We start from the raw sequence: 26,628 nt of genomic DNA on the forward strand, positions 1-26,628 counted from the left end.
TGGTGACGTGACTTCACCAAGGCTGCATTGTGGCCGAGCCAGGACCCCCAGACCTCAGTCCCAGGACTCGGTCCTGCTCTTGCCATGGGGAGGCTGCCCCCACCCCACACAGCCCCCGGCCCTCCTGCTCCCCACCACCCTGACCCCATCCTGGACCCCCACCCACCCCACATCTGGGTCACTGCCCCCCAGACCCCCTCAAACCTCAGGGCTCCCACAGTATCCCAACACCCCTTTCTCCCCCTTGCCAGGACCACCCCCTCCTCCCCCCCACCCCAAATCTCTCCCTGGGGGGGGGGGCTGGGAGGACACGGGACCACCCGAATGAGAACTGAGGGAGGTGGGGAGGGGGGGGGGGGGCTCCAGCCTCACGCCAGCACAGTGAACGCAGGAAGTTTATAGAGGGCTTTACAGAACAAAGCTACTGAAATCAGCCACACGATGGCCAGACATAAGGGACCCCAGCCCACCCCTCCCACCCCCCCCACCCCCCTCCCCCACGGTCACCCACTGTCCGATGAGCTGTGGGGGGCTGTGGAGGGGGAGCGGCGGTGGCGGGTGGGGGTGCAGGGGGCAGTGGAGGGGCAGAGATGGGGGGCCCAGCTCCCCAACAGCTCACGCTGCTGCTGCCCGATGGCTTGGCTGATGAGAGCCGGCAGCGCCAGCAGGCTCAGCCCCAGCGCCTCCAGCTTCCCTTCCAAAGCACTGATGCGCTTCTCCAGGTCCTCGTTGCGCTCCTGCAGCTCCGAAACCATGTCGTACATGATGTTCTGGGTCTGCAGGGGGAGGGTCCCCAGGGAGGGGGGGGGGGTCAGACAGGTGATGGTCACTCATGTGTATCCAAGGCTGAGCCCCCCCCCCCTTTTATCCCTGGCAGTGCTCACCTTGGCCAGGTCCACCAGCGTGTTGGCCTGGTCGTTCAGCTTGCGCTGCTCCATCTTCACACTCCTCAGCCTGTGGGAGAAGAAGGGGGAGCAGGGGGGGGGGGGGTCAGCGTTGCCCCCATTGGGTCCCTCCTGGCCCTCAGCATGCAACCAATGGAGCCCCCCCACCCCGTGCATGGGGGGCTCTGAGATTCCAGGGGACCCTGAGATTCCAGGGGACCCTGAGACTCCCAGGGATGTCCCCACGCTGTCACCCCCCCACACTCCCCCTCCCCCGTGGATGCAGCACAGCACCATGCACACGGGTGGGTAGGAGGGAGACAGGCACACTTACTTCTGAGCTCTGCAGGGAGGGGGCAGAACAGAGACAGAACACAACAGCAGGTTTAATACCAACACCGAGAGAGCACGGGGAACACAGCAGCACCCCGTGTCCCACCACACCCCCATCACCCCCCATCCCCCAAAGCAGGAGGCATGAAGCCAGACACAGGGTGCGCTCACAGGGTACCCCACACCATCCCCAGTGCCACCCCCCCCCCACCAGAATGCACCCTCCCCATAGGACAGGGCATGGGGGGGGGAAGGCCAGATCCAGCCCAGGGGATGGGAACACATAGGGCAGGGTTGGCACAAATAGGGCCCAGGGCTGATGGAGCTGAGCAGGAGCCGCGTAGGAAGCAGGTAAAGGTTTGGCACTTACTGATGGATGGCTTGGAGGAACTTACGCTGGTGTTTCCGAACTTTGGCATGGTCGATCTTCTTCACCAGCTTGGTGTGTTTGTAGATGAGCCACGTTTCCCTGAGTACGTTGGCAGCAGCATTTTTCACCTGGAAGGAACAAGAGGATACGGATGAGGAGGGGGTGGGTAGAGGGAACCCATGGGGATGGGGCCATGGGGAAGGGGGGTCCTTACCCGCTTCGTTAGCTGCGTATCCATCATGAAGTTGTGCACGTGTTTCTCTGCTTTGGTGAGCTCTAGCTTTCTGGCAACCACAGCGACAACCAGAGCCGTGCAGCCAGCACCCTGCAGCACAGCATGGTGAGGGACCAGCACAACCCATCAGCACACACCCCCCCCCCCCCTCCAGCCCTATGCTCACCATGATGCCGGTGAGCAGACAGACCCCCTTCCCACAGTAGGTGTGAGGCACCATGTCCCCGTAGCCGATGGAGAGGAAGGTGATGGAGATGAGCCACATGGCCCCTAAGAAGTTGCTGGTCACCTCCTGCTTGTCGTGGTACCTGCATGGGGCCGAGCGCAGCCGTCAGCAAGGTGCCACGTATTGGGCCGTGCCACACAGTGTTTGGTGGCTTTCCCCAAGGGGGGGGTCCCCAAGAGGCACCGGGGGATCCAGCTCAGCCCTGGGGCTGCACACCAATGCTGGGCAGCAGGGACATGCGGGGAGCAGCGGGGTGACAGAGGTGGGGAAGGGCTGACAGCAGCAAGCCGGGGTGGGCTCAAGCGTGCAGCAAGGAATTTAGGATTGCTGCATCCCCTTCACCCACCCCCCAACCCAGGTGCAGCCTGCAAAGGTTGGGCTTGGAACCTCAGCTGGCAATGAGGGATGCGGTGGGGTGATGCCAGGAGGTGATGCTATGGAGTGACACCACGGGGTGCAGATGGCATCAAGGAGATATCAGTCCCCAAAGTGCCATCAGTGTGAACCCCCTGGGTGCTGCAGCGCTCCCCACTTCCCCTCACTGCTCCCCTTCCCCTTCTTCCCTCCTGTGCTGCACCCCAGGAGCATCCCTGGGGCTCCTCCAATGCCTGATCTGTGTGCACCAAAGAGCAGAACCCCCCTTGAGGTGCTCCAGCTCCACTCTGGGGACAGAAGGGACCCAGCGTCCCCTTCCCAGCTGCTTTGGCTCTGCTCCCTTCATCACACTAGGAACATAAACCAGAAACTCTGCGAGGTTTCCTGCAGCAAACACAGCCCTGCAGCGGGGCAGAGAGTGACCCCCATCCAGCCCTGGGCACCGCGGTGGGGGGAGGTGGGGGGGTGGAGGGCACGGAGAGGGCAGAGAGCAGCTGCTGAGGTTCCAAGTGGAAAAGGGCTCCGAACCCTTTCCAGCTCTGTGGGATCTGTGCTCTGGCCCCAGTGCCCCCCTCCCGCAGCCCCCACAACCCGCCAGCTGCAGCTAATCCTAAATTCTGAGTAGCACAAGCCCAGGGTAAAGGAAGGGGGGGGAGGTAAAAGGGGAAGGGGGGGGGGGGGGGGGGCCGTCCCGTGCAGGACGCGGCTGTCGTTCCTGGGGTGACTCACAGTTTGTCCCTGCGAGCAGCAGAGCGGTCAGAGAGGGAAAACAAGAGCAGTTAATGAGAGCTCCCAGGGCGAGCAGTGGATGGGGAGGGGGAGGGGGGTGAGCATTGAGGGGGGGGGTGGGGGTGGGGGCGCAGCCGGGGAGCACGTGCCACATCCCCACCTCGGGACACCTACTGGCTCCCCAACCCCAGGTGCACAGATGGGTCCCACAGCACCCCATGGGGATGGCCCCCTCCCCACTGCAAAGCTCCATCCCTCCGACCCCAAGCACAGGGAGACCCGTGAATCCCAAAGCCACCACTTCTCCCCACAGTTTGGCACCGGGCATCCTCAGCTGCGCCCCATAGATGCGCCCACCCCCTCCAACCATCCCCATAGAGCCCCCCCCCAACCCACCTCTCACAGACACGGACTGTCCACGCAGCGATGATCCAGGAGGAGATGCTGAAGACCAAGAGCACGGTGCCGGGGCAGATGGTCATGAGGGTCTTCATGACAAAACGGGTGTTGAAGTTGATCTTGTTGAGGGCTCCGATGCTGCGCGACGAGGCGTCGGTGAAGAGCTTGCTGTGCAGCAACATGACTCTCCCGATCAGGTAGAGCCTCAGGAACATGGGGATGGACAGGATGATGTCCACGTCGGCATCGGCCACCGAAGCAGCGTAAGTGAAGGCCAAACGTGCCGTCCATGTGAACAGATACTGCCCGGGGATGGGATGGATGGCACAGACCAGCAGCTCCAAGGAGATGAAGAAGATGCGCTCGTAGGTCATGGCGATGCGCCAGTCGTCTGCCCCGTTATCCACCATGAAGAGCTGCAGAGCGGGATGGGATCCATGGGATGGGATCCATGGGACAGGATGGGATCCATGGGATGGGATCCATGGGACGGGATGGGATCCATGGGATGAGATCCATGGGACGGGATCCATGGGACGGGATCCATGGGACGGGATGGGATCCATGGGATGGGATCCATGGGACGGGATGGGATCCATGGGATGAGATCCATGGGACGGGATCCATGGGATGGGATCCATGGGATGGGATCCATGGGACGGGATGGGATCCATGGATGGGATCCATGGGACGGGATTCATGGGATGGGATCCATGGGATGGGTTCCATGGATGGGATCCATGGGATGGGATCCATGGGACGGGATGGGATCCATGGGACGGGATCCATGGGATGGGATCCATGGGATGGGATCCATGGGACGGGATCCATGGGATGGGATCCATGGGACGGGATGGGATCCATGGGACGGGATCCCTTTATGTGTACCCCCCCCCCTCAATCCGGACCCCCCCCCCCTCACCTGGATCTCCCTGGCGTGATACATGACGATGAGCCCCAGCAGGATGACAGTGGAGAGGCTGATAAGGCATTTCAGTGCAAACGAGTACGAGGACTCCTGCATGGGGAGCGGGCAATGTCAGCACTACGGAGCTCAGCCGCCCCCCTCCCCACCTCCCACCCCCCCTTTCCCCCCCCCACCTTGGTGTAGACCCCCCAGGAGAGCTCGGTCTCGGTGACCATCACCACGATGCCGAACATCCCGAAGATGAGCGCGTAGTCGCTGAGCCGTTTCCTCTTCTCAAACAGGGCTCTCCGATGGCCCAGCTTGTAGCCGATGTTCTGGTTCCGCCTCGTTCCCCCCCGCCCTTCGGCCGCATCTCCCCTCCCTGGAGGGGCCGGGGGTTGCACCACCACCTCGAGGCCGGGGGCGCGGCGGGGCCGCAGCGTTGGGCTCTGGGCCTCTAACGGAGGGGGGGGGCTGCGGGGCGAAGCGCTCGGGACCCCCCCGTTGCGGCGGGGGCCGCTCATGGCTGCGGCGGGCGGGGGGCCGGGCGATGCCGCATGGCTCGGCGGGGCGGGGGGCACCTGCGGGAACGGCGCCGTTAGTTCGAACCCACCCCCCCACCCTCCGGCTGCGGGTCACCACCTGCCCCGCACGTGGCACCGCTCCCCGCGACGCCCCCCCCCGGTTGTTGCCGGTACCCCCCCCCCCCACGCCCCCCACGCCGTCCCGGTGCCGGTGTCGCGTTCCGCGGTACCCGCCGGTCCCGGAGCCGCCCGTAGCGGTTTCCCGGTCCCGGTGCTGACTCGCTCCCTGCCGCTACCTGCCGCCGGGCCGGGAGCGGAGCGGACCCGCAGTACCGGAGCCGGACCCGCAGTACCGGAGCCGGACCCGCCGCAGCCGCAGCCCAACTCGGCCCCGGGAGCGCGCGGCGGAGGGAGCGGAGCGCTGAAGGGGGCGGGGCGAGCCGAGCGAAGCCGTTGATTGGCGGAGAGCGGCACCGCCCCCGCGACGCGCCCCCTTGGCCACGCCCCTTTCCACGCCCCCTCCAGCGCCGGCTCCGCCCCCAGGCGCAACTCCCCCCCCCCCCGGCCCCAATAGAGCCCGGAGACCCCCACACTCCCCTTTTCCCCCCCAACCCCCCCAAGACCCCCCACCTCCCCCATCTCACATCGTGCCCCCCTCACCCCCTGCTTCCCCCACTTCCCCCTTCATCACCCCATGCACACCCCTCCCTCCATCACACCCCCCCGTGCATCACCCCCCATCACCCCCCCACTCCATCACACACCCGCACCCAACCCGCAGCCCCCCCCACGCCCCCCCTACCCACCCCCATCACCCCTTCCCCACACCCCCAAACTCCCCCCTCTCCCCCCCCCCTCCGTGTCTCCCTGCCCCCCAACCTGCCCCCCCCCCCCCCCCCCATACCTGCTCGTGCTCCCCAGCACTGCCCAGGGGGGATTTTGGGGTGCTATGGGCCAGGGCAGCAGGGCTGGGGCTGGGAAGGGGGGGGGGTCCGGGGGTCCGGGTGCCATGGGCTTCCCTCCACGCCTGGCAGGGATGAGAGATGGCATTAAATGGAGGCACATGGGGGTATGGTGGGGGACCCCCACGCCCCCTACATGCTGTGGATACAGCCCTGTGCTCCCCCCCATCCTCGCCATATCTGTGGCCTATGTGGAGCTGCAGGCAGAGCCCCCCACCACGCACCCTCACTGCAGGGCCCGCACTGCTGCGTGAACAGGGGGGAGGACAGAGCAATGTGGTTTCCCCAGCCTGGCTGCAGAGCCAGCACCGATCCCAGCACACACACACACAGCCCTGTGTTGCAAACAGCCCCATTGCACGCACAGCCCCATTGCACGCACAGCCCCATTGCACGCACAGCCCCATTGCACGAGCACTGTGCAGCTCAAACGGCCCCGCTGCACCAACTGCTCCACTGCATGGACACCTCAGTTTGCACCAACAGCACCACTGATGCACGAGCAGCCCCGCTGCACAACCAACACCATTGCACGACCCTCCCTGCTGCACAACCATCCCCATTGCACAACCATCCCCATTGCACAACCATCCCCATTGCACAGACATCCCCATTGCACAGACATCCCCATTGCACAACCATCCCCATTGCACAGACATCCCCATTGCACAGACATCCCCATTGCACAGACATCCCCGCTGCACCAACTGCTCCATTGCACGAACGTCCCTATTGCATCCAAAGGGCCATTGCACGGACAGCCCCATTGCACGAGCAGCCCTCCTGTACCAACAGCCCCAAACGTGCATCAGCTGCTCCACTGCAGCAACGTTTCAATTGCACCAACAGCCCCCGTTGTGCAAATGGCCCCACGAAACAAACGTCCCCATTGCACCAACAGCACCATTTGCACCGACATCCCCATGGCACACCCCCCCCTGCACCACACAAAGGGCCCCCCACAGCACCAACACCCACCCATGGCAGCCCCATCCCTGCTGCCCTCCATCCCCCCCCCCAGTGCAATGGCTGCATGGCCTCAGCATGGGGAGCTCATGGGGAACCCAAGGGGGGACCCCTCTTTTCCCTGCAGGAAGATGCAGCTCCCCACATTTCAGGCCCCCCACTCGCAATGCAGTGACATTGGGACCCCCCCCCCCCCCCTTCTCCCTCCTCCTCCCTATGGGGTCACACTGCAGCACTGCATTATGGCTGCCCGTGGGGCTCGGGGTGCAGCTGCTGTTTGGGGCCCTGGCTCCCCTCCAGGATCAGATCATTTGCTCACCATTCTGCCAAATTTACAGCAGGGAAACGAGCTCCTATTTCCTATTAATATTCAGTTGGGAGGAAAGGAGACTGGGGAGGGTTGGATGGGGGGGATGGGAGGCAATGAGGGGCTCTGCAGGGTTTTATAGGGCACCCTAGTAGGGTCACTGTGCTCCCATAGGGCCCTTAAGGATGGATCCTGGGCAGTGTTTCAGGATCCATCACACGCTGCGGTCGCTCCCAGCTCATATTGAGGCCTCATTAAATCCTTCCTGTCAGACAGCAGTGGGGATCCGTGCGGTGGGGAGATGCTGGGGCTGATTGAAAGCCAGAACCCAGAGCTGGATGACCCTATTTGTGTCCCTGTCCCCATAGCAGTGCATCCCATTGGGATGTTTGGGGATGTGGGTGTCGAGAGCAGCCCTGTCCCATAGCAGCAGTGTGGGAATGGGGATGGGGACACCAAGGTCCCCTGCTTTGGTTGCAGGTAATGGTGGTGGATGTCCTTGAGCCCTGCGTGTCCCTGGTCCCAGCAGCAGCTCCGTGTGGCTGCAGACCCCCAATGCTGCAGTGCCAATGGGGTGAGCCCCCCCCCACCTCTAGCCCCCCGGGCTGGGGGCTGGGAACCACTTCAGCTGCATGCCAAGAAGAGGGGATCTGACCCTATGGGGGCACGGAGATATCACAGCCTTCAGATCAGGTGTCCTGGGGGGCAGGAGGGGATGGGGAGGGGGATTCCTATGTGATACCGGCATGCATGGGGGGGTCCTGGGCACAGCCTGTGGGAAGGAGGGGGGGATGTGCTGGGACAGGAGGGGCCACACGTTGGGCCTGAGAGCCACAGCAAAGGCTGCACTGAGCCACAATGGCTTCACCCAGCCCTGCTGCCCCCTCCCTCCTGGGGAGGGTCGAGGAGACCCCTCCTCAACCTCATGAAGGGGATGAGCGCATCCCAGAGTGGGTCTCAGCTGGGACACAGATGGATTATCACCTCCTGCAGCCCCCTCCCCAAGTGGTTGGAGCCCCCATGGAGACCCTCCATAGAGACCCCCATGCCAGACAGGGGGGTCTGTCCCATCCCTAGTCCATCCCCATGGGGGGCAGTAGGACCCCACTCCCCCCTCCATGCCCCGAGCAGCACTGCTGCCTGCGAGCAACTGCAGAGGAGGGTGCAGCTAAAAATAGAGGCGGGCGGCCGAACGGCTCCGGGTGGTGATTTATTTATTACCAGCTCCCTAATTTCTGCCTGGGAATCACAGGGATGGGGGGTGGGGGGCTGGGGGGGGGCTGGGGGGGAAGGAATTTGGGGTGCTGGGGTCGTCCTCACTGCCCCATTCCTGCAGCCATCACATCATTGGGATGCCCTGCTGGGGCCATATGGCCCAGACTGGAGAGCATCTGCTGGTGTCAGCAGGAGCCCCCGGCCCCACACACAGCATGGGGGGGGGGCAGCATTGGGGGGGGACTGAGCTTGGTTTAGGGCCACGGAGCAGCATGATGGGAGCTGAGATTGGTTCAGGGGCTGCGGGGTTGGGACCTCTGAATCGGTGGAGCCATCAACACGAGGAGGGCTGGGACAGTGCCACGATGGGACCCCCCCTCCAGGGCCATTGCTGCTGCCCTATAGGCACCCCCCGAGTGCTGGGCCCAGATCTGGGAGGGCTCTGCCCCATGTGGGATGGCAGAAGGGAGTGAGGATATCCGTGGGTCTGGAAGTGCATGGAGAAAGGCGGCTGGGTGCCACCCACGGGGACACGCAGGGACACTCACACCACCCCGGGCTGAGCTGCTATGTGGGAATCCCCTGGAATGGGGGATGTCCCGGGGTCTCCCCGAGAGGAAAACAGAGGGAAACCCTCCTGCAGAGGGAGGATCTGGGGCCGGGGCTGGATCAGGGCCTGGGGGACAGCGGGGACAGCAGGGACAGCGGGGACAGCAGCAGCTGCGGCTTCCCCAGGGCTGGGAGGGTCCCGGAGGGTCCCACCCCTCTTCCCCGACCCAACAGAGACCGGGTCCCTAACCCCCCCCATAAAGGGATGGGCACCCAACGCTGCCACCCCACCGTCCCCACCGCAGGGTCCCTATGGGGGTGGCGCCTCCCTCCCTCACCCCAGAACCCCTCAGCCCCCCCCTCTATACCGGGGCAAGGCGGGGATGCCCTACCTGTACCAAACGCGGTGGGTGCCCGGGGTCCCCGCGCCCCTCCGCCGCCACCACCGCCGTCCCCAGACAAAGGCACCGCGCCGGCTGCGCCCGCCGCCCCCCCCTCGCCGCTCGGCTCAGCCGCAGGACAAAGCCGCCACGCATGGCTGCCCCCAACGGGGCGAACGCGGACCCCCTGCCTGGAGGGGGCGTGGGGGTGCCCGGCCGTCCCCGCTGCCCTCGAGGGGTGGGGGATCCCCGATCCCCTCCGGCCCCTCCGTGGAGCGGCGGCGCCCGGTTGTGGGGAGGTACCCCCGAGCCCCCCACCCCGTGCGCAGGGGCCCAAGGTCATGGGGAAGGGCAGAGAGGGGCGGGTGGGGGGGGACCCCACCGCGCACCCACCCTCGGCCTCGATGGGTGAAGAGCCCAACGCACTGAGCACGGCGGGGCCTCGTGCGCTGACCCCGGACTTTGAGATGGCAAACACGGCGCACGGCTCCGAGGACACCACCGGGACACGGCGGGGACACCGCGGCCCCGCGCCCGACCCCACCGCCCCCTGAACCGACACCGCCGTCACAGCGCGGCACCCCACAGCGGGGAGCCCCGGGGCGTCCCCCGTCCCTCCACCCTTCCCTGTCACCTCCGCATCACGATGACTTCGGTTCCCGCACGTCCCCACGCACAGACATCCAAAGAGGGGGGGGGGGCTTCAAGCTGAGCAGCAAACCCACCCGGGGCACCGCACCATCCCACCGCTACCGGGACACGGGGATGCTCCAACAGGCCACTGCTGGGGGGGACCCCATCTCGGAGGTCGCCCCCCCCCGAGCTCTGTGAGCAAAAGCAGCTTGAGACCCCCCCTCTGCCCCCCTCCGCGCTCACCTGCCACAGCCCCGCAGGATGGAGACGAGGACGCGGCGGGGGCGCGGGGGCTGCTCTGTGCCGGAGCCGCGGGAGCCTCTGGGAGGGAGCGGCAGCACGAAGGGGGGGCTGGGGGCTTCCCCGCCCCACACCCCCGCGCCCCCCCGGCCCCACCAGGCGGGTGGTGACCTTGAGGCCGCGCTGGCGGCAGTGGTGGGGAGGATATTTATAGCCGGGCACAGTCACTCCCGTCGCATCCTCATTGTTCGTGGCTCCCGCGCCCCCCCCCCCCCTCACCTCCCCTCCCGCGGCCGCCCATATGAAGACCCCCCCTCACCGTAATTCGAGGATGCACAGGAGAGAGCGGGGGGAAGCGGGGGGGAGGGCAGAGCGTGCTGCGCTCCCCCCAATCCACAGAGCCTGGCAGCGGAGCGCCCTCGGAACAGCCCCACACGGCGTCGCCGCCCCCTCCCCACCGATCAGTGCCAGCCCGGGGCATCCCCCGCTGTCTCCCGTCCCCTGGAGCCGGGGATTCCCAGCAGCGGGAGGTTCCCCTCTGCCAGGGGGTCCCCGGGGGAGTCCCCAAGACGTGGGGGGAGTCCCCAGTGCTGCGCAACCCCAGGAGTTGGGTGGGGTCCCCTTGAACCAGAGGCCCCCCTGTGCCCCACAAGGTGTCGGAGGGGTCCCCCAGGGCTTACACGCCTCCGGGAGCGCGGGGGGATTCCCAGCACCGGTGGGTACCGAGGAACGGAGGGGATCCCGGACGCAGGGAGTCCCCGAAGCGCGGTACCCCCCCCCCCCCCGCCCCCTACCCCGCGCTGCACCCACCTGCGGGTAGACCCCCACCTCCACTCCCCTCGTGAACCACCGGCGGTGACCATGGCCCGGGGCGGGCCCGTGCCGAGGCTGCGGGGAGCGCCGGTTGCGGGGGTGTCGGGGGGGGGCCGGGGGGGGTCTCCGCTATGTCCCCTCGGCGGCCCCAGCGCGGGGCGATGCGGTGCGGAGCGGTGCGGTGCGGCGTCGCTGATCCCTCTCCCACGCGCAGCCGCGCGCTCCCGCGCACCGCCGCTATTGTCTGCGGCTGAAACGAACCTCCCGCCGTGTCCCCGCACAGCCCATATGGGGACGGGGAGAGCGACCACCCCCCACCCCACAGCGGCCCTACCCCACCCTATTGCGGGCAGTGCCAGGCCGGAGCTGCGGGGACCCCTCGGTGATCCCCTTCCCCTAGGGAGGAATCATCCCCGGGGGTCCCTCCGCTCGTCCCTGGGAGGTGGGGGGGGGGTCCTAAATGCCATAGGGTGCCCATTGGGGGTCCCCCGGTGTATCCCCGGGGTGGGGGAGGCGGAAGAACCGGTGGATCCACAGTTCCAGAGGAGATCAGGGAACAAAGGGGGTCCCCGGTGCCAAGGGGCTTCCCCAGCAGTAACGAACATCCACAATGGTGAAGGGGGGGGTTCCAGGAATCGGGGGTTCCCCAGAGCAGACGGGGTGTCCAGGAATACAGCGGGGTCCCCAGGAAAGCAAGTGGGGGGGTCCCCACGACTCAAAGGGATCCCAGTGCTGGGGGGTCCCCAGGAGTAAGGAATGAGCCCAGAGCCAAGGGGGGGGGGGGGGGGTCCAAGGAACCGGGGAGATCCCCAGTGCCGGGGGGTGCAGGAAGGCAGGGGGGGATCCATGGGATCGTAGGGGGGTCCCCGGGGCTCCGTTGGGCGGTGCGGGGTCACTGCTGAGCCCCGCTGCCTTTGTCAGCCTTGGGGCGGGTGTGCACGGCTCGGCTTTGCACGAGGTGACCGTGGAACAAAGCATGGAATGGGGGGGGGGGGGGGGGACAGCACGACACGGCGGGGGGGGTGTGTGCAGAGTGGGGGGGTTCAGGGGTGCGCCGGAGCTTTGTGTGCTGGGGGAGGGGGCAAGAAGTGTGCAACGGTGGCACGTGGAGCAGCACAGGGTGGGCACGTGCGGTGTACAAAGGGGGGGGGGGGGGATGGTTAAGGGGGGGGGGGGTAATAGGGGTGCGCACCCGGCTCCGTGCTGCAGAGCGCGGGGGGGTGCGTGGTGCAGGGGCGGCGCGTGGGGAGGGGGGAGGGGGTTCACATGAAGGCGGGGGGGGGGGGAGAGCACAGTGCGGGGGGGGGGAGGTGGTGCAAAGCGTTGCGCAGCACGTGGGAGCTATGCGTGGGGGGGGGGGGATGCCCGGAGCGGGGGGGTGGGGGTTGCAGGGGGATGCCCGTTGCGGGGGAGGTCCGGGATGGGGGGGGGGTGGGGGGGATGCCCGGTGCCAGCCCTGCGCGGCTGCGCGCACTGCGAGGATCCCGCGGCCACATGACCGTATTTCCCCCTCCGTGGGTTCCCCCGCCTCCGCAGCGCTGGTTGCCATGGCAGCAATGAATTCCCCCCCCCCCCCCCTCCCTCAACCCTCTTCTCTTCCACCCCTCCCTGCCAATTCGCTGCGGGTTGTATGTGGGGGGGTCCGGGGGGGGATGCAGAAAGGGAGGGGGAATCCCTGAGGGGGGGAGGAGCGGGGAATCCCTCCCCTCTGCGCTCCGCCGCCCCCCCCCCCCCGCTGCGGGAACCCGCTTCAATGCGGGGGGGGAACCGCCGCCCTGCACCGAGGGTGGGGGTTTGATGGGGGGGTTCCCCCGTGGTGGCTCTCAGCGCATCCATCTTGCGATCGGAGCGGGGGGGGATTCCCAGTAATCCCGGCTGCAATGGGGGGATCCCTGCGATGCGGGTTGGGGGGGGGGGGGGGTCCCGTCGTTCCCCTCTTTAACCTCACTCCTGCGAGGGGAGCGGTCACCCTATTCCCCCCCCCCCGGCAATGGGGGATCCCTGCAGCAGGAGGAGCGTACCCCCGTTCGCCCCTTCCCTTCCCCTCCCTCCCTCCAGGGTCCCCATCGCACCGCAGTGTTCGGGGGGGGGGGGGGACACTCCGCGACCACAGCCCCGCGCTGCGGCGGAGGAGGAGGAGGAGGAAGCGCTGCACGGAGCCCCCACCGAGAACGGAGGGGGGGGTGGGCAGGGATGGGGCACCGCCAGCCCCCCCCCCGTTCATCCTGGGACATGGGGATGTGAGGGTGGGGGGTCGGAAGGGGGGGAAAGAAGAGGGGAGGCGGCACTCACGTGTGCGCTGTTCTGCACCGCGGAGAGGCGGAGGAGCGCAAAGCCCCCCCCGGGCTGCGGGGAGAGGGGAGGGGGCAGACGGAACGGGGGCTGCAGTGTGAGGGGGGGGGCGGGAAGGGGGGGGCGGGGGTCTCACCTCGGCTCTGCTGGAACGCGGTGCAGCCTCGGGAGCGGCTTCCAGCGGGGATGAGGCTGGGAAAGACCCTCCGCTTCGATCCCACGGCTCCACGGGGCGCAACCGGCACCGATACGGGGAAACGGGGCCGAAGCGGGGCCGGTGGGGTGATGGGAAGAGCCGGTTTCCCCCCCCCCCCGGATAAAGATTGAGGCCCCACAAAGGCCGGCGGTGCTGCTCCCTCCGCTCCCCAGCACGGATGGGGGATGGTGAGGGCTGCGCTGGGGACCAGAGGGTGGAAACATCCCCTCCTCGCCCACCCCCGACCCTAAAGGCGCAGCAGGAGCCAGCCAGCCCCCAGTAACCCCCCCCCCACCCCCGTCCCGAGCTCTCCCACAAACCAACCCACAGTTCGGGTTTGTTTTTGCTCTTTTAATTGGATTCAAACACAACAAACTTCTCACAGACGGGGGGTGTTGGGGGGGGGCTGGGGGGCACCGCCTGCTCTGTACAGAGATAGCAGAGCACAAGGGGGGGCTCAGCACCCAGAGGATGGAGCTGCTGCTGCATGGAGGGGGGGGCTTAAAAACTACAAAGGGGGTGGGAGATGTGAAAGGGGGAGGGGGGGGGAAAGAGGAACACCAGCTGCTTGCTCCCAGCAAGGTGCAGGATCCATGCTTCCGTGCTGCTGCAGCCCCTTTAGCTCAGCGCCTTCTCCTATGCCTTGCCATGGGTGTTGCATACAGCCTGGGGGGGGGTTTCATGGCCCCTTCTGCAGGCTGCAGGGCACAGCTTTGTGTGAGTCTGGGCCATTAGGAGATGAAGCAGCTCCACCTTCATGGGGTGGTTCTCAGGGTGCAGCATCCCCCGGAGCACCCATAGCCCAGCATGAAGGTCTGGGATCCCCCAGGAAGGTCACAGTCTGCTATTTGTGCCCCATGCAGGCAGGGCAGGACCACAGCATGCTGCTTTCTCTGCTGGGCCCCTTTTCAGATTGAAGGGCAGCTCTTTCTTCCTCACAACAGGGAGCTGATGGAGCCCAAATCCCCATTGGGGTGTTGGGTGGGAGGAAAGGAACGAGGCCATAGGCAGCACCAGCAGTGAGCACAGCATGAGATCCCTACAGGGACAGCCCAGAACCAACAGGAGGACCAGAGAGGGTGACAGCCTTCCTCAATGGGGGGGTTCTCAGGGCATCTGTAAGAGCAGAGTGCAGCACAAAGCATGGCAGAGATGGGGCTGAATGCACTGTGGGTCAGTTCCAGGTGTAGGGCAGCAGGTGGGCACAGCACAGTGAGGGCTGGGAAGTAGGTTAGTAGCTCTCTGTAAGATACCAACCGTGCTCAAGAAGCACACAGCAGTGTTAGTGTCCCCTATGGATCTGCACCAGCTGCACAGGGGAGTGAGCACACGGAGACAGGAGGGTGCTGTGGCATCGTGCTGGTCTTAAATCCAACAACAGGGAGTGACAGAAAGAGGGAATGGGGAAGGGAAACAAAAGAGAGGAGGTTCCTTGTGCCTCCTGCTTCACACCCAAGCAGAGCACACGGCTCCAGCCTGTTGTCCAAGGGGGGGGGATGATGATCAGCTCTGTGTTCTACTTCTGGCTGTTGTAAGCTTTGTGCCTCTGGTTCATGGGGTTTTCTGGAGACTTCATCCATTCCTTCTTGAGGAGCTGCTTGAGCTGGGACAGGCGCATGTTTGGGTTCTCTTGCTTCAGACGCGGCAGGTTGAGCTCTTCAAAAGCAGTGAAGGCTGCTTTCATCCGGCGCTCGGGATGTCGGTCCCCATCATTGGCAACGCTGGCAGGAGGGAATTCAGACAGACCTGCATCAAAAACACCTCCCAGCAGGCAGAGCTGCTCACCAGGCTCTGATCCAGGCTCTGATCCAGGCCCACAACGTTTCCCTCCCCTCCCCCCTTTCTCACTTTAAACACCCCCCCCCCCCATCCCACAGAACGTCGGGGCTCATTTAGGGCAGCGGGGTTTGCTCTTGGATGGAAAACAAAAGCTCAAAGAGGAGCAGCATCACAACGAGGCCAACTACCTGAGGACAGCGATGGCATCCTCGATGGTCCTGGCCTCCACTGTCCCTTCCTCCAGGACCCGTCTGTTGATGTTCTCCTCCAAGGGGACCTCCAAGTGAGTTTTCTCCTTCTCCACTGCACAAAGAAGGGGGAAGAAGTTAGAAGTGTTCGCATCCTTGCTGTGATGCCCTCAGTACAAGCACAGCCTTTACCAAAGCGCTGTTTCCCTGCTGCTCTCGGTGCTTTTCTTTGCTCCCAACCAACCTGTGTCCGCATTCTCTTTCTGCTGCTGATCTTTCCTGATGCTCTCCTCAATCTGAGCCCTGGTGACTTTGCCTGGCGTTGCCTGTTTCGGTGACTTCCCTTTCAGTTTGGAGTCTTCTTCTTCCAGCAGGCGTTGCAGCTCCTTCTTGCGCTCCAGCTGCTCCAGCCTCCGCTTCTCCCTCTCCTCCTGGAACAGAGAAAGGGACAGAGTCACCCAATGCCCCTTATAGGAGCAGGAGAGCATCCCTTGGATGGCAACAGGCACTTCCACAACACAGCACTGCTCTCCCCACTGTCAGGACCTGCCCCATCTCCAAGCAGCCCAGAAGGAGCTTGGGCAGCATCCAGGGCTGCTAAATGCTCCTATGAAGTTCTCCACTTTCATTTTAAGAAGTGGTTAGAGGTTGAAAGTTCAGCAGTTGTTTTGTAGACAAGCTCGTGGAGAGGCTGCTCTGGGTCCTTGGGTCTGGTCAGGGCAGGGGTGAGGCAGAACCCAGCCAGCAACACGGCTCTTGTGTGTTGATTTCAAGCTCTCCATGGGGAGTTTAAGAGCCACTTTGCCCTCCAAGGGCCATTGAAGAGCGTGTCAAGGCCACACAAAAGGCCCACAGTGGCCTTCAGCACATTGCATTGATTTCCTCCCATCTCTAAGCTGGAAAGGAAACAAACCCAAATGCAACAACAAGCCCCATCCCTGCGTAGGTCAGGGTCACGTGCTACAAAGCATTTCGTTATGGGGCCATTTAATTAAGGGCGTCATCCATTATTCACATGGATGGCACAAGAGAAGTGACTGAGCATTAAGCAGGAGGGTTCACTCCGAGGCAGCTGCACAGCAGCTCTGCAATCAACTGTTCTCGGCTCCGTGTCAAAGCTCAGAGGCAGGAGGAGGAACATCACGAGGTTTGAGAACCCAACAACGTGAAGAAGTCGTTGCACAGCTCAAAGCTTTAAAGCAAAACCCATCACAAGGCTGAATCAAAGCGTTCCCATGCTGAATCAAACCATGCCCTGGGGCTGCTGCATCCCAAAGCCAACGAGGAGCAGACCTTCACCCCAGGCTGAGATGGGGAAGCCTCGCTGGGTCTCCGGCCAAGGATGGGAACGAAGCCATTATGGGCACGAAGCTTTTATTGCAGTTGGCTGCCTGCAGACTCCTGGTCATTAAACGCACAGTGCCAATGCCTTGAGGCACAATGCCCTGGCAACCCGACCATGCAGGATTGCAGAGTGCAAGCTCAGTTATGACACCGACTTTCCCTACCCGAGTCTTTCTGGGTAACCTCCTCCTTTCCTAGTAAAGATCAAGCACATAAATGGACTCAGCCTGATCAAGGGGCTGCTTGGCCTCTCCCCAAGGCAGGGATTGTGTCACAGGAGGGGGAGGACAGTCTGCATCCCTAAGGCCAAACCTGCAGTGCAGTCTGCAAGAGCTCTGCCTACCTCCCAGCTGCTCCATTACATGCAAAGCACACGCAGGAGAAGCAGCACCGTGACAGGATGTGGGCAGCATGCCCAGCACATCAGCTTGTGCAAGGTAAACGTCCTTTGGCTGCTTCCCATCCCAACACAGGTGTGTCTGAACAGGGCCACCAGGTGCTGGGCTGCAGGAGGGGCTGTGGTTTGCATCATTCAAGAGGCAGAGAGAGAAATGCTGGTGATCTACGGGAGGGGAGCAAGACATTTCAGCACAGAAACCTCTGTTTGTAGTTGGAGGAGCTCGTCTTTTAGCCTTGCTTATTACAGAGGAGAGCCATCATTGGAGGCAGGCAGCCCAAGCAGTCGCACACACAACCCAGCTGGGATGACAGCACAGCAATACATGGACGAGGCTCTGCTGCTGTCAGCCCCTTCCCAACAAAAGTCCCTATAGAGGACACAGCCGCCTCATAGAGGAGAATGGGGTTGGAGCAGGGCTCAGAGCTCGTCCTGCCGCTCCCCTCCCTGCTCTCATTGCTGGGAGATGCTGCTCCCTGCTCTGGCATTTGCCATCGAGTTGCTATTTGTGGAAAGCAAACAAGGCAGCGCTGCTACTCATTTGTCACAGGCCGTGCAAGCTCTGCATGCTCGGGTTTCCCTGGAGGACCATCCACTCCTTGGCTCCCGCTGCGCCTGCAGGCGATGCCCCACGTGCAATGGACATCTCTGATCCCAAAGCTTTTCCAAGGTCGGGCCAAAGCAAGTAGATCCTTTCAGAGTCGGTTTAAATGTCCTAATGAGAGGGCAGCTTGCATTTGCATAAGCGAAACGTACAGCAGAGCTGTTAGAAAGCTGGGGGAGAAATGAACAGCTTCAACACCGCTGCACTCTATGGGGTGCCAGGAGGAGCAGTGGGCGAGATGCCTTTAAGTGGACAATTGTGCTCACAAGGGTTTGCATGTGAAAACGCTGCTTTTTCCAGCCTCCAACCGAAGTGTCTGAGCAAAGAGACATTGATTCGCTTTCAGAACAGTTCCCCACCTGTGAGACAGGAGGAGAACCAGGTCCCACGCACGTGGCTTTGGGAGCGAGAGCTCAATAGAAGCAGCAGTGCTCCCAATCAACCTCTTAGCATGCAGCCCTGAGGAAGGCGGAGAGCCTGCTGCCAGCCTGGCCAAGCTCCCAGCATGGCAGAAAGGCAAAGTGATGCAGAGGAACAACAGAGCTGCAAAGGGAGAGAAGCAAACCCAGCATGCAGCACGTCCCACTGCTCTGCAAGCTGCCTGCTTGCAACTCCCAGCAGGGCTTGGAGATGGGGTCAGCCCCCAGCAAATAGTGGAGTGATGCTGGAGCAGAAGGAGGTTGGTTTTGGGGTCTGAATGCCAGCACTCACCATCGGGTTCTCGCTCTGTTCTCTATTTGCCCCTGTGTTCCTTATTTAAACCATAGGATTTCAGCTTTGCCAACCTGGTAGCACACAGCCAAACCCCCCTCCCCACCCCCAGGAGGGCCAGAAGTCACTTCACCCATTTCACAAGTCAGCTGAGTAAGACCTGCTGCTCACAGCTGAGTAATCCCACCCTGAATCACAGACACAATCGCTGCTGGATGATGCCAAGGATGCCGGATGAGCAGGAAGGCGGTGAGGACTGGCAAGCAGTTGGCAACCAACAGCAGGGAGCTCAGCAAGAACAGCCCAGGCAGAACACAGAGAGAGAAGGGCTGCTACCCCTGCAGGCAGCAGGAGATGGGAACTGCACCTCCCCAGCAGGGACTGCAGCCAGAGAGCAGGTGTAAGCCCTGCAGCGAGACCTCTGCCCTTGGCAGATCAGTCACCAGCCCTCTTCCCGTAACACCTCAATGCTTTTAATGCCTTGTCACCCTTCCAAGCCCTCCTGCAGCTTTCACCCAGGACACGTCTGCGGCCGTTCCACCACCAGACACACTTTAGTTAATTGCGTGGAGAGAAGGCAAGGCAACGCAGTGAGAAAGATTGGGAGCAGCGTGCTCCCAGCTGAACTGCATATGAAGGTGGGCAGAGGAGAGAAAGACATGCACGTTAATGGGGAAACAGCTCTCTAGGGGACAAAAAAGCCCTGTGTCTTTCAGCAGGGAGCACGCAGATCCCATGCTTTCAGATGGAGCTCTCCAGGGAGGACGGCAAGCTGTGCCTCTCGTGCAGCAGTGCCACAGGAGGCACACACACACACACAGCTGGTGACATGAGCTCAGATGTTCCTTCATGCATCGCAGAGCCACCAAATGAGTGTCGTCCTCTATCAGCAGGGATTGGCTGTGATTGCTGCTCTCAGAGCTGGGTGGTGTTTAAAGAAAGCCCCAAAGCAGCACGCTGAGCCATTAAATCCAACAGCAAAACTGCACGCTGCCTTCTCATTCACTGCTCAGAGGCCCATCCGTGTGGGGTGAGGATGGGTTTGTTCTGCACACATGTCTTGCTGGGCGATGGCCCAGGGCTTTCCAGCCGTGCCCATCCAACTCAGCACACAAAGCTGCTGTTAACGTGTTACTGCCATCACCCGGAGAGCTGGGGAAGAGCTGAGGGAAGGCAGGAGGGTTGTGTGAGATGCAGGGACGTGGATCTGCGCTCTGTAACCAGGAGCAACACGCTGACAGCGTGGCAGCAACCCGCAGGGCTATTGCCATGCCAGCAACACCAGAACAACTGGAGCCCCTTTGGCAGAGCAGCTCCACACTGAACAGACTCCTGCTGCATTGAGCCACGGGTTGCAAGGAGGTAACCCATGCACTCAGACCCAAGAGCCACATGAACCAGCATGGAGATACCCCCATTAGGCTGAATTCCCCCCTACAACATCCCAAAACCAAGTGAGAGAAGGAGAGAACGAGCTCCTGTTGAGCAACCTCCCCTAACAAGCTCTGTGTTGGCAGAGCAGCGTTGAGGGGGAAACCACGCTGCTGTGCTCCCTACAGCCTTGAGCAGGGCCCAAACGTTGGAGCTAACAGCCCAGGTGTCCCTGCTGATGTTCTCATGCCCCTTTTGCTGCAGGAGGCTGTTCTGAAAGGGCACTAAAGTAGGTCACTGCTGGCAAAAAGCAAAACCCCTTAAGCAGAGCAATAATAAGACCTCGTTCCAGGAAGTAATTAAGCAGCATTACAGGATTGCGTTGGGGAACAGCACGTATGAGTCTACATTCCAAATGTCAGGACACATTGCAAAGGGGGGGGGAATTCACAGCTCTGGGGTCACGGGGACACGTTGGCCTCCTGCCTGCCCAAAGTCAGCTCATGGAGCTCAAACAGAGCAGCCCTAAATCAGTAACCCCATCAATTCCATCTGCGTCTCCATAGAAACCCCCCTCCTAGATAGTGAAATAGGAACCAAACTGCTTCAGATAGAGGCAGGTAAGTTGCCCTTAAGAAACATCAGCACAGTCAGAAGTCTGTCTAAGGCAGGACAACGCTGCAAACCCAATGAGAGCAGATGAGCCCTGATGAACCCCTCTGGTTTTGGGGGCAGATGTGCACTGAGTGGAGCGAGCTGCTAAGAGCAAAGCAGGGAGAGCCTTATTATTGAGAGCTGATTGTGGCACATTGAACTGGGGACGGGGGGGGGAAATGGGGTTGTACTAAACTCTGTTGATTTCTTGTTGCAGAAGGGAAAATTAAGAGGGGAATCCAAAGGAGAGAAACCAAAAAGCCTGGTGCAAAAAAGGCAACGCATATAAGAAATGGAGCCCTACAGCAGAAATCCTGAGCACTGCCTTATTGCCTTAGCTCCTGAGCACTGCCTTATTGCCTTAGCTCCTGAGCACTGCCTTATCTCCTATAAGGCTGCCTTGATTCCCTTCCTTCAGGAGGCAGCTCTGCAGTCAGTGAGATTCCTCACTCACACATCCAACTCAACACTCACCCCCACGCTGTGCTTCTTTTAGCTCCAACACGAGCTGCTCACATCGGCTGCTCCACCCCATAGAGTTGAATGGGGGGGGGGGGGGCAATGGGAGCAGAGCCACAGCTCTGAGCCACAGGACAAGAAATGACCCTTCCCAAACAACCTGACAGCTGCTGCTCACCTTCCTCTGCTCCTTCCTCATCACGTGTTTGTCATCATCCTTCCAATAGGCATCTTCCAGCTCCTGCTGCCTCTTAGCATCGGCTGCTGCCTTTGCTTCAGCCTTCCTTGCACGGGCAGCAGCCGATTTGGTGTTCTCCCCTTGGAACTTCTTGGGCATCACTCACTGTGCTCTGCAGAGAGGAAAACAAGCAAGCAAAAGAGCTCAGAGCCCCCGTCAGGCCTTAGGGATCACCTCAGCCCCTACAAGCCGCAATGAAGCCTGAACACACAGCTTAATGATCACAGCCCCACAGCTCAAAGGGGGAGCTCAGAGCACTGCCAAGCCCCCCGTATCCACAAGTAGCCGATCCCAGCAGCCCCATACAGCGCAGTGAGGGGGGGTCACAGTGCCCTAGTACCCTCATGGGGGGGTCACAGTGCCCTAGTACCCTCATGGGGGGGGTCACAGTGCCGTTATACCCTCATGGGGGGGGTCACAGTGCCGTTATACCCTCATGGGGGGGTCACAGTGCCCTAGTACCCTCATGGGGGGGGTCACAGTGCCGTTATACCCTCATGGGGGGTCACAGTGCCCACTATGGAGGGCGAGGAGCCATAAGGGAATGGTGGGGGGGGGGGGGGGGTGTTGTTACACAGGGGTGGGCCCGGCCTACAGAACACAACGCCAACCTGAGACCCCCCCCCCGTTAACCCCCCCACGTCCACCGCCATTAGGAACGGAAGCCGTGATGTTTAACGGCATTGGATCATAGCGCAGAGCTCCAGGCCGCAGCTCACCCCCATATGGATCCCGACCCCCCCCCCCCCCCATAAGCTCCCCCAGCCGTCCCGTTCCTACCCGGCTCGGCCGCTCAGCCCGTCGCGCTCTTTCTACGTCATCACTCCGCGCGGCGCATCCCGCGGGGTGTCACCCCCACTGCCTCGCAGCGCTCCCGCCGCCATCTTTGTTAAGGGCAAGGTCGCGGCTCCAGGAGAACTGCTGATAAGCTGTAGTGAGAGGGACGCAGCCCGTATCTACATCCGCATCCACGTCCCCTCTCGCACTGCGGGCGGCGAGCCGCGAGAAGGCCGCTCGACTCTGCTTCAATCAATTACCCCCCTTGTGCCCGGTACAAAGATGGCGCCGCTGTGCCACCACCCAAAGATGGCGGCGGAGAGGGGGGCGTGGCTACCTGTCAATAGTGGGCGTGGCCTACCGGGTATCACCCAATCCGGGCGGGGCCTAACGGGGTGTGACCCGTTGTTCCTTCTGGTGGGCGGGGCTTATATTGACCACGCCCCCTCAGCACGGACCTCCTCATTGTGCCCCCCCCAACACGGCGGACCCCCGACCCACTCATTGCACCAACACAGTGACACACAGCCGCCATGTTCCATAGAGCCCCAGCGTTTATTGTCCCCTCCCAGGGGGGGGGACACCGACACAGGGGGTGCACATCAGTATCTGTGCCCCCCCCCCCATGCCCCCTTTTGCCCCCTATCCCTACACGTGGCTTTCCTGCAGCAGCTGCTCATTGACCCCCCGGTGTTGGGGGGGACCCCCTGCCAACAGCACCGGGGGGGCTTCAGGATACGACCCCCCTTGAGGGTCTCTATAGACCTGCAAAGAGGAGACAGGTGAGCAGGAGGTGGGGGGGGGGGGGTTGTGTGTGGTTGGGGGGGGGTCTGAGGGTGTTACCTTGATGGGACACCCCCCTGAAGGTGAGGACACAGAGGATGTCAGCTTGGTGATGTCCCACCATAGCACCCCTGGGGGCAGCTGGGCCCTCTTGTTGGGCCCTGCAGGGTGGGGGGGGCACAGAGGGGTGTGAGAGAGCAGCATTGGGCAGCCCCCCTTTTACACCCCCCCCCCCCCCCCAAAAACAGGCTCACCTGCCATGTAGCTGAGCAGCACCCCTACCAGCACAGTGGAGAGTGTCCCCAGTGCCCCATAGTACAGATAGGAGATGGCATAGAAGTCACCCACAATGGGAGGCCTGCAGGGAAGGAGGTTAAGGGGGGTGGGGGGGTGGACATACAGGAGCAATGGTGTGTCCCATCCCCATCCCTACCAGCTGCCCCCCTCTCACCGTGCAGCCGGGTGGGTCGTGGTGCTGTGGGGGCAGTGGTCCCATCAGCAGCGTGTGGTTGGGGCTGGCAGTGTGGTTGTAGAGTGGGCAGTGGGCTCCGGAGGCAGGCAGGACACCAGCAATGTCAGCAGGGGCTGGATAGAGGCTGCCACCCACTGCCACCCATAGCGAGAGCATGAGGCCGATGCTCAGACCCCCGAACACACCCTGGGTGAGCAATAGGGGTCTGCATGGTGCTGGGACCCCCAGCCCCACACCCCCCCCTTGCCCTCCCAGCACTCACAGCTGTGTTGCACACTGGAACAAACATGCCCAGTATGAAGGCTCCAAGCAATGGGCCGCTGATCACCCCCATGACGGTGAAGAGCCCTGCAGGGGGGGGACCCTGAGGTGCCTGGAGGGTTCTCCATCCACCAGCCATGTGTGGTGGGTGCAGGTGCAAAACAGGAGGGGGAAGAGGTGGGGGCACTCACCTGCAGCACGCCGCACCCAGCAGTGAAGCCAGCGCAGCCACCGTGATGCAGGCAGTGCCATAGAACAGTGCTGGGGGGGGGCAGAGGGGTTGAAGGGGGGGGGATGTGGCAGTGCTGCATGGCACAGTGCACATAGCAGGGCACTGCAGTGCTGTAGAGCATTGCATGGCACTGCAGTGCTGTAGAGCATTGCATGGCACTGCAGTGCTGTAGAGCATTGCATGGCGCAGGGGGGATTGCATAGGGTGGCACAGCGTGGCTATAGGGCAGGGTGGCATCAGAGCCCTGTCCTCACTCACACAACCCCTTGGAGATCAACATCAGCCTCCGTGGTGACAGCGTGGGCAGCTGGGGCTTCACCAGGTCCTCCACAGTGACGGCTGCCATGGCGTTGATGCTGGTGGAGGCGGTGCTGGGGGAGCACAGCACTCAGCCCTACACTGCACCCAAAGGTGGGGATGGCACAGAGCCTTCCCCTCCTTGGGGACATTGGGGTCCTCACCTCAGGGTCCCGCTGTAGGCACAGGCCAAGAACAGTCCAGGTACCCCAGGAGACGTCTGGAAGATGTCGAGGACCAGGTAGGGCATGTACTGGGGGGCAGAGTTGTGTCGGGGGGGCAGGCAAGACCCCTGTCCCCATTCTTTTCCCCTTTCCCCATGGCTGCTCTCAACTGAGCGCTCAAGAGGATGGATCCGGTGCAGCCATACTTGGTCAGGGGCTGAGATGTGGCCGGCCAGGAGGGGGTCACAGTCCTTGTAGAGCACAAACATCACAAGGCCACAGGCCACCGCGCTGGAGACGATGCAGAAGAGCCCCACTTGATTGACCAGCAGCGCTCTGCAGGCACAGGGTGAGATCAAAGCTCGGCCCCATCAGGCTCAGCAGAACTGCAGGGGTTGGGCAGGGGCCATGCAGGGCTGCAAGGGGCAGTGTAATGGTGCAGGAGCCATGCAGGGGTGCAGGATGCATGCAGGATGGAGGGGCCAACTTCCCAGAGGTTCATGCATCCCACTCCCGCAGTGCAGCCCCTCACCCCCATGCACCAGGGCTGCAGCCCCCATTGCTGCCCCCCTCCTCACATCCTCGCCTCCCTCTCGCTCTTGCAGGCCACGTAGCGCTGGACCTGAGCCTGGTTCACGCCGTACATGGAGAGCCAGACCAACGTGCCGCCCAGCAGGAAGGTCCAGAAGGTGTAACGGCTCCGGGGGTCGAGGTCAAAGCTGGGGGGGGGCAGAGGGTGAGCTGGGGCAACGTGGGCACTGCAGCATCCAGGGGGGCTGGGAGGGGGGGGGGTGGTTGATGGGGACCCACTCTCCAAAGTTCACCCTGGATCCATTGGTGGCAATGGCCAGTGCCTTGGAGGGACCCCCCAGCAGCAGCAGCCCCCGGATGATGACAGCAAGGAACCCAGAGAGCATAACGAAGACCTGGAAGACGTCGGTCCAGATGACAGCCTTCATCCCTCCCTGCACCAGGGGGAGCACAGTGAGCACCGGGAAGCCAGCACCCATGGGCCCCCCCCCCACACCAGGACCCCCCACTCTGCACTCACTATAGTGGTGTAAAAGGTGCAGATGGCTCCAGTGGAGAGCAGGGATGCCCAGATGTCCAGACCAGTCACTAAAGGGGAGACGATGATGCTGATAAGCATTGGTGCTCAGGGTAGAGATGAGGGGATAAGGACACGTGGATGCTGTCCCCCATGTCCCCCCCCCATACCTTGATTGAGGATCAGGGCAGGGGCATAGATGACGATCCCTGTGTACAGCGTCTGTGGGGATGGGGTGAGGGGGGGGGTCAGAGCTGTGCCTGATGCCCAATGAGGGGGGCAAAGGGGGATTGGGGAGGGGGATGCAGTATGCTGGTGCTGCCCCAGCACAGCGTGCAGGCGATGGAATAACACTTAGAGCTCCATTCCAAACAGCCATCCTGCAGGGCCGTGTTTGCTTTGGAGGCACAGAAAAGGCACGTGCATGGAAACAAGGGGCTGAGCACAGTGGGGACCCACATCTCCCCCCATACCCCATATCCCTCAGGGACTCACCGTAGCCACCACATACTGCAGGGTCCCACAGAGCCTCACGCTCCGTCCGAACCTCCTCTCCAGGTACTGGGGACAGAGAGGGAGGGTGAAGGTTTGGGTGGTAGAATCCCATCCCCTGCTCACACTGAAGGGGGGATGCAATGCCCCGTGCCCACCTCGTAGGTGCTGGTGAGCCCCAGGCGGTAGAAGACGGGCAAGAAGAGGTAAGCAGTGAGCAGAGTGTTGAGCAGCTGCCCCAGGCACATCCAGAGGAACTTGGAGCCGTAGCGATACGCCTCTGCTGGCACCCCCAGCACTTGGATGGCTGACATGAAGCTGGCCGACAACGAGAGCCCCACTGGTATTGCTGCCATGCGCCGGCCGCCCATAAAGAAATCCTCTGAGGTCTTCTGGCCACCTTTAGACAGCCCGTGGAACAGCCCGATGGCCGTGGAGATGAGCAGCATCAACCCAAAGACGCCGTAATCCCAGAGGGTGAAGGTGAGGGGATCCGGTGCCCACATCTCCGGTGGTGTGGGGACGGCCCCCATGGGCACAAGGGGACAAGGACCTGCAGGTGGGACAGGGCACTGCAGGGGCAGCAGCACTGCAGCAAGAGGGAGCACTGGCTGGTTATCAAGGTGCAGATGTGTGAGCATGGAGAGGAGCATCACCGCATCGCCATCCCTGCGCTCATCATAGGTGCGAAGAAGCAGCCTGAGAGCACCCCAAATACCCCCCAAATACCCCCAATACCTCCCGATCCGTGGCACACAGCGCTGCCTGGTCCCACCACGGAGCAAAGCAGCCGAAGGACACGGCACAGGGACACAGCAATCC

The 26,628-nt window shown here is 62.7% G+C and overlaps 3 protein-coding genes across 5 annotated transcripts; all 3 read right to left on the reverse strand.

Moving 5' to 3' along the window:
- Positions 1-203: 203 nt before the first annotated feature.
- On the reverse strand, positions 204-10,875 carry LOC140262966 (small conductance calcium-activated potassium channel protein 1-like). 2 transcript variants are annotated; one of them, XM_072357684.1, is made up of 10 exons: positions 10,554-10,875; positions 5,887-6,009; positions 4,653-5,039; positions 4,474-4,569; positions 3,549-3,967; positions 1,989-2,130; positions 1,802-1,912; positions 1,588-1,715; positions 885-954; positions 204-776 (listed from the first exon to the last, which is right to left on the reverse strand). In XM_072357684.1, exons 1-10 carry the CDS (start codon positions 10,713-10,715, stop codon positions 504-506), a joined length of 1,911 nt encoding a protein of 636 aa, XP_072213785.1. In that variant the 5' UTR covers positions 10,716-10,875; the 3' UTR covers positions 204-503. The 2 variants fall into 2 exon arrangements, 1 of the variants encoding a protein (XP_072213785.1); XR_011905873.1 differs by having other exon boundaries at positions 717-776; positions 1,613-1,715.
- A 2,992-nt stretch (positions 10,876-13,867) lies between these two features.
- CCDC124 (coiled-coil domain containing 124) lies at positions 13,868-22,492 on the reverse strand. Its single transcript, XM_072357457.1, has 5 exons — positions 22,061-22,492; positions 21,221-21,392; positions 15,747-15,933; positions 15,503-15,617; positions 13,868-15,256 (listed from the first exon to the last, which is right to left on the reverse strand). The coding sequence occupies exons 2-5, from the start codon at positions 21,377-21,379 to the stop codon at positions 15,052-15,054; spliced, it is 666 nt and encodes a 221-aa protein (XP_072213558.1). The 5' UTR covers positions 21,380-21,392; positions 22,061-22,492; the 3' UTR covers positions 13,868-15,051.
- Positions 22,493-22,595: 103 nt separating this feature from the next.
- SLC5A5 (solute carrier family 5 member 5) lies at positions 22,596-26,622 on the reverse strand. 2 transcript variants are annotated; one of them, XM_072357521.1, is made up of 16 exons: positions 26,545-26,622; positions 25,965-26,359; positions 25,810-25,875; positions 25,485-25,536; positions 25,318-25,385; positions 25,077-25,231; positions 24,845-24,985; positions 24,473-24,602; positions 24,267-24,355; positions 24,064-24,176; positions 23,765-23,834; positions 23,575-23,660; positions 23,292-23,498; positions 23,095-23,198; positions 22,901-23,001; positions 22,596-22,822 (listed from the first exon to the last, which is right to left on the reverse strand). In XM_072357521.1, the coding sequence occupies exons 2-13, from the start codon at positions 26,337-26,339 to the stop codon at positions 23,416-23,418; spliced, it is 1,428 nt and encodes a 475-aa protein (XP_072213622.1). In that variant the 5' UTR covers positions 26,340-26,359; positions 26,545-26,622; the 3' UTR covers positions 22,596-22,822; positions 22,901-23,001; positions 23,095-23,198; positions 23,292-23,415. The 2 variants fall into 2 exon arrangements, with proteins under 2 accessions (XP_072213622.1, XP_072213623.1); XM_072357522.1 differs by having other exon boundaries at positions 25,965-26,622.
- Positions 26,623-26,628: the final 6 nt, after the last annotated feature.

This window comes from Excalfactoria chinensis, chromosome 26 (assembly GCF_039878825.1).
Source record: "Excalfactoria chinensis isolate bCotChi1 chromosome 26, bCotChi1.hap2, whole genome shotgun sequence".
NCBI classification, from domain to species: domain Eukaryota; kingdom Metazoa; phylum Chordata; class Aves; order Galliformes; family Phasianidae; genus Excalfactoria; species Excalfactoria chinensis.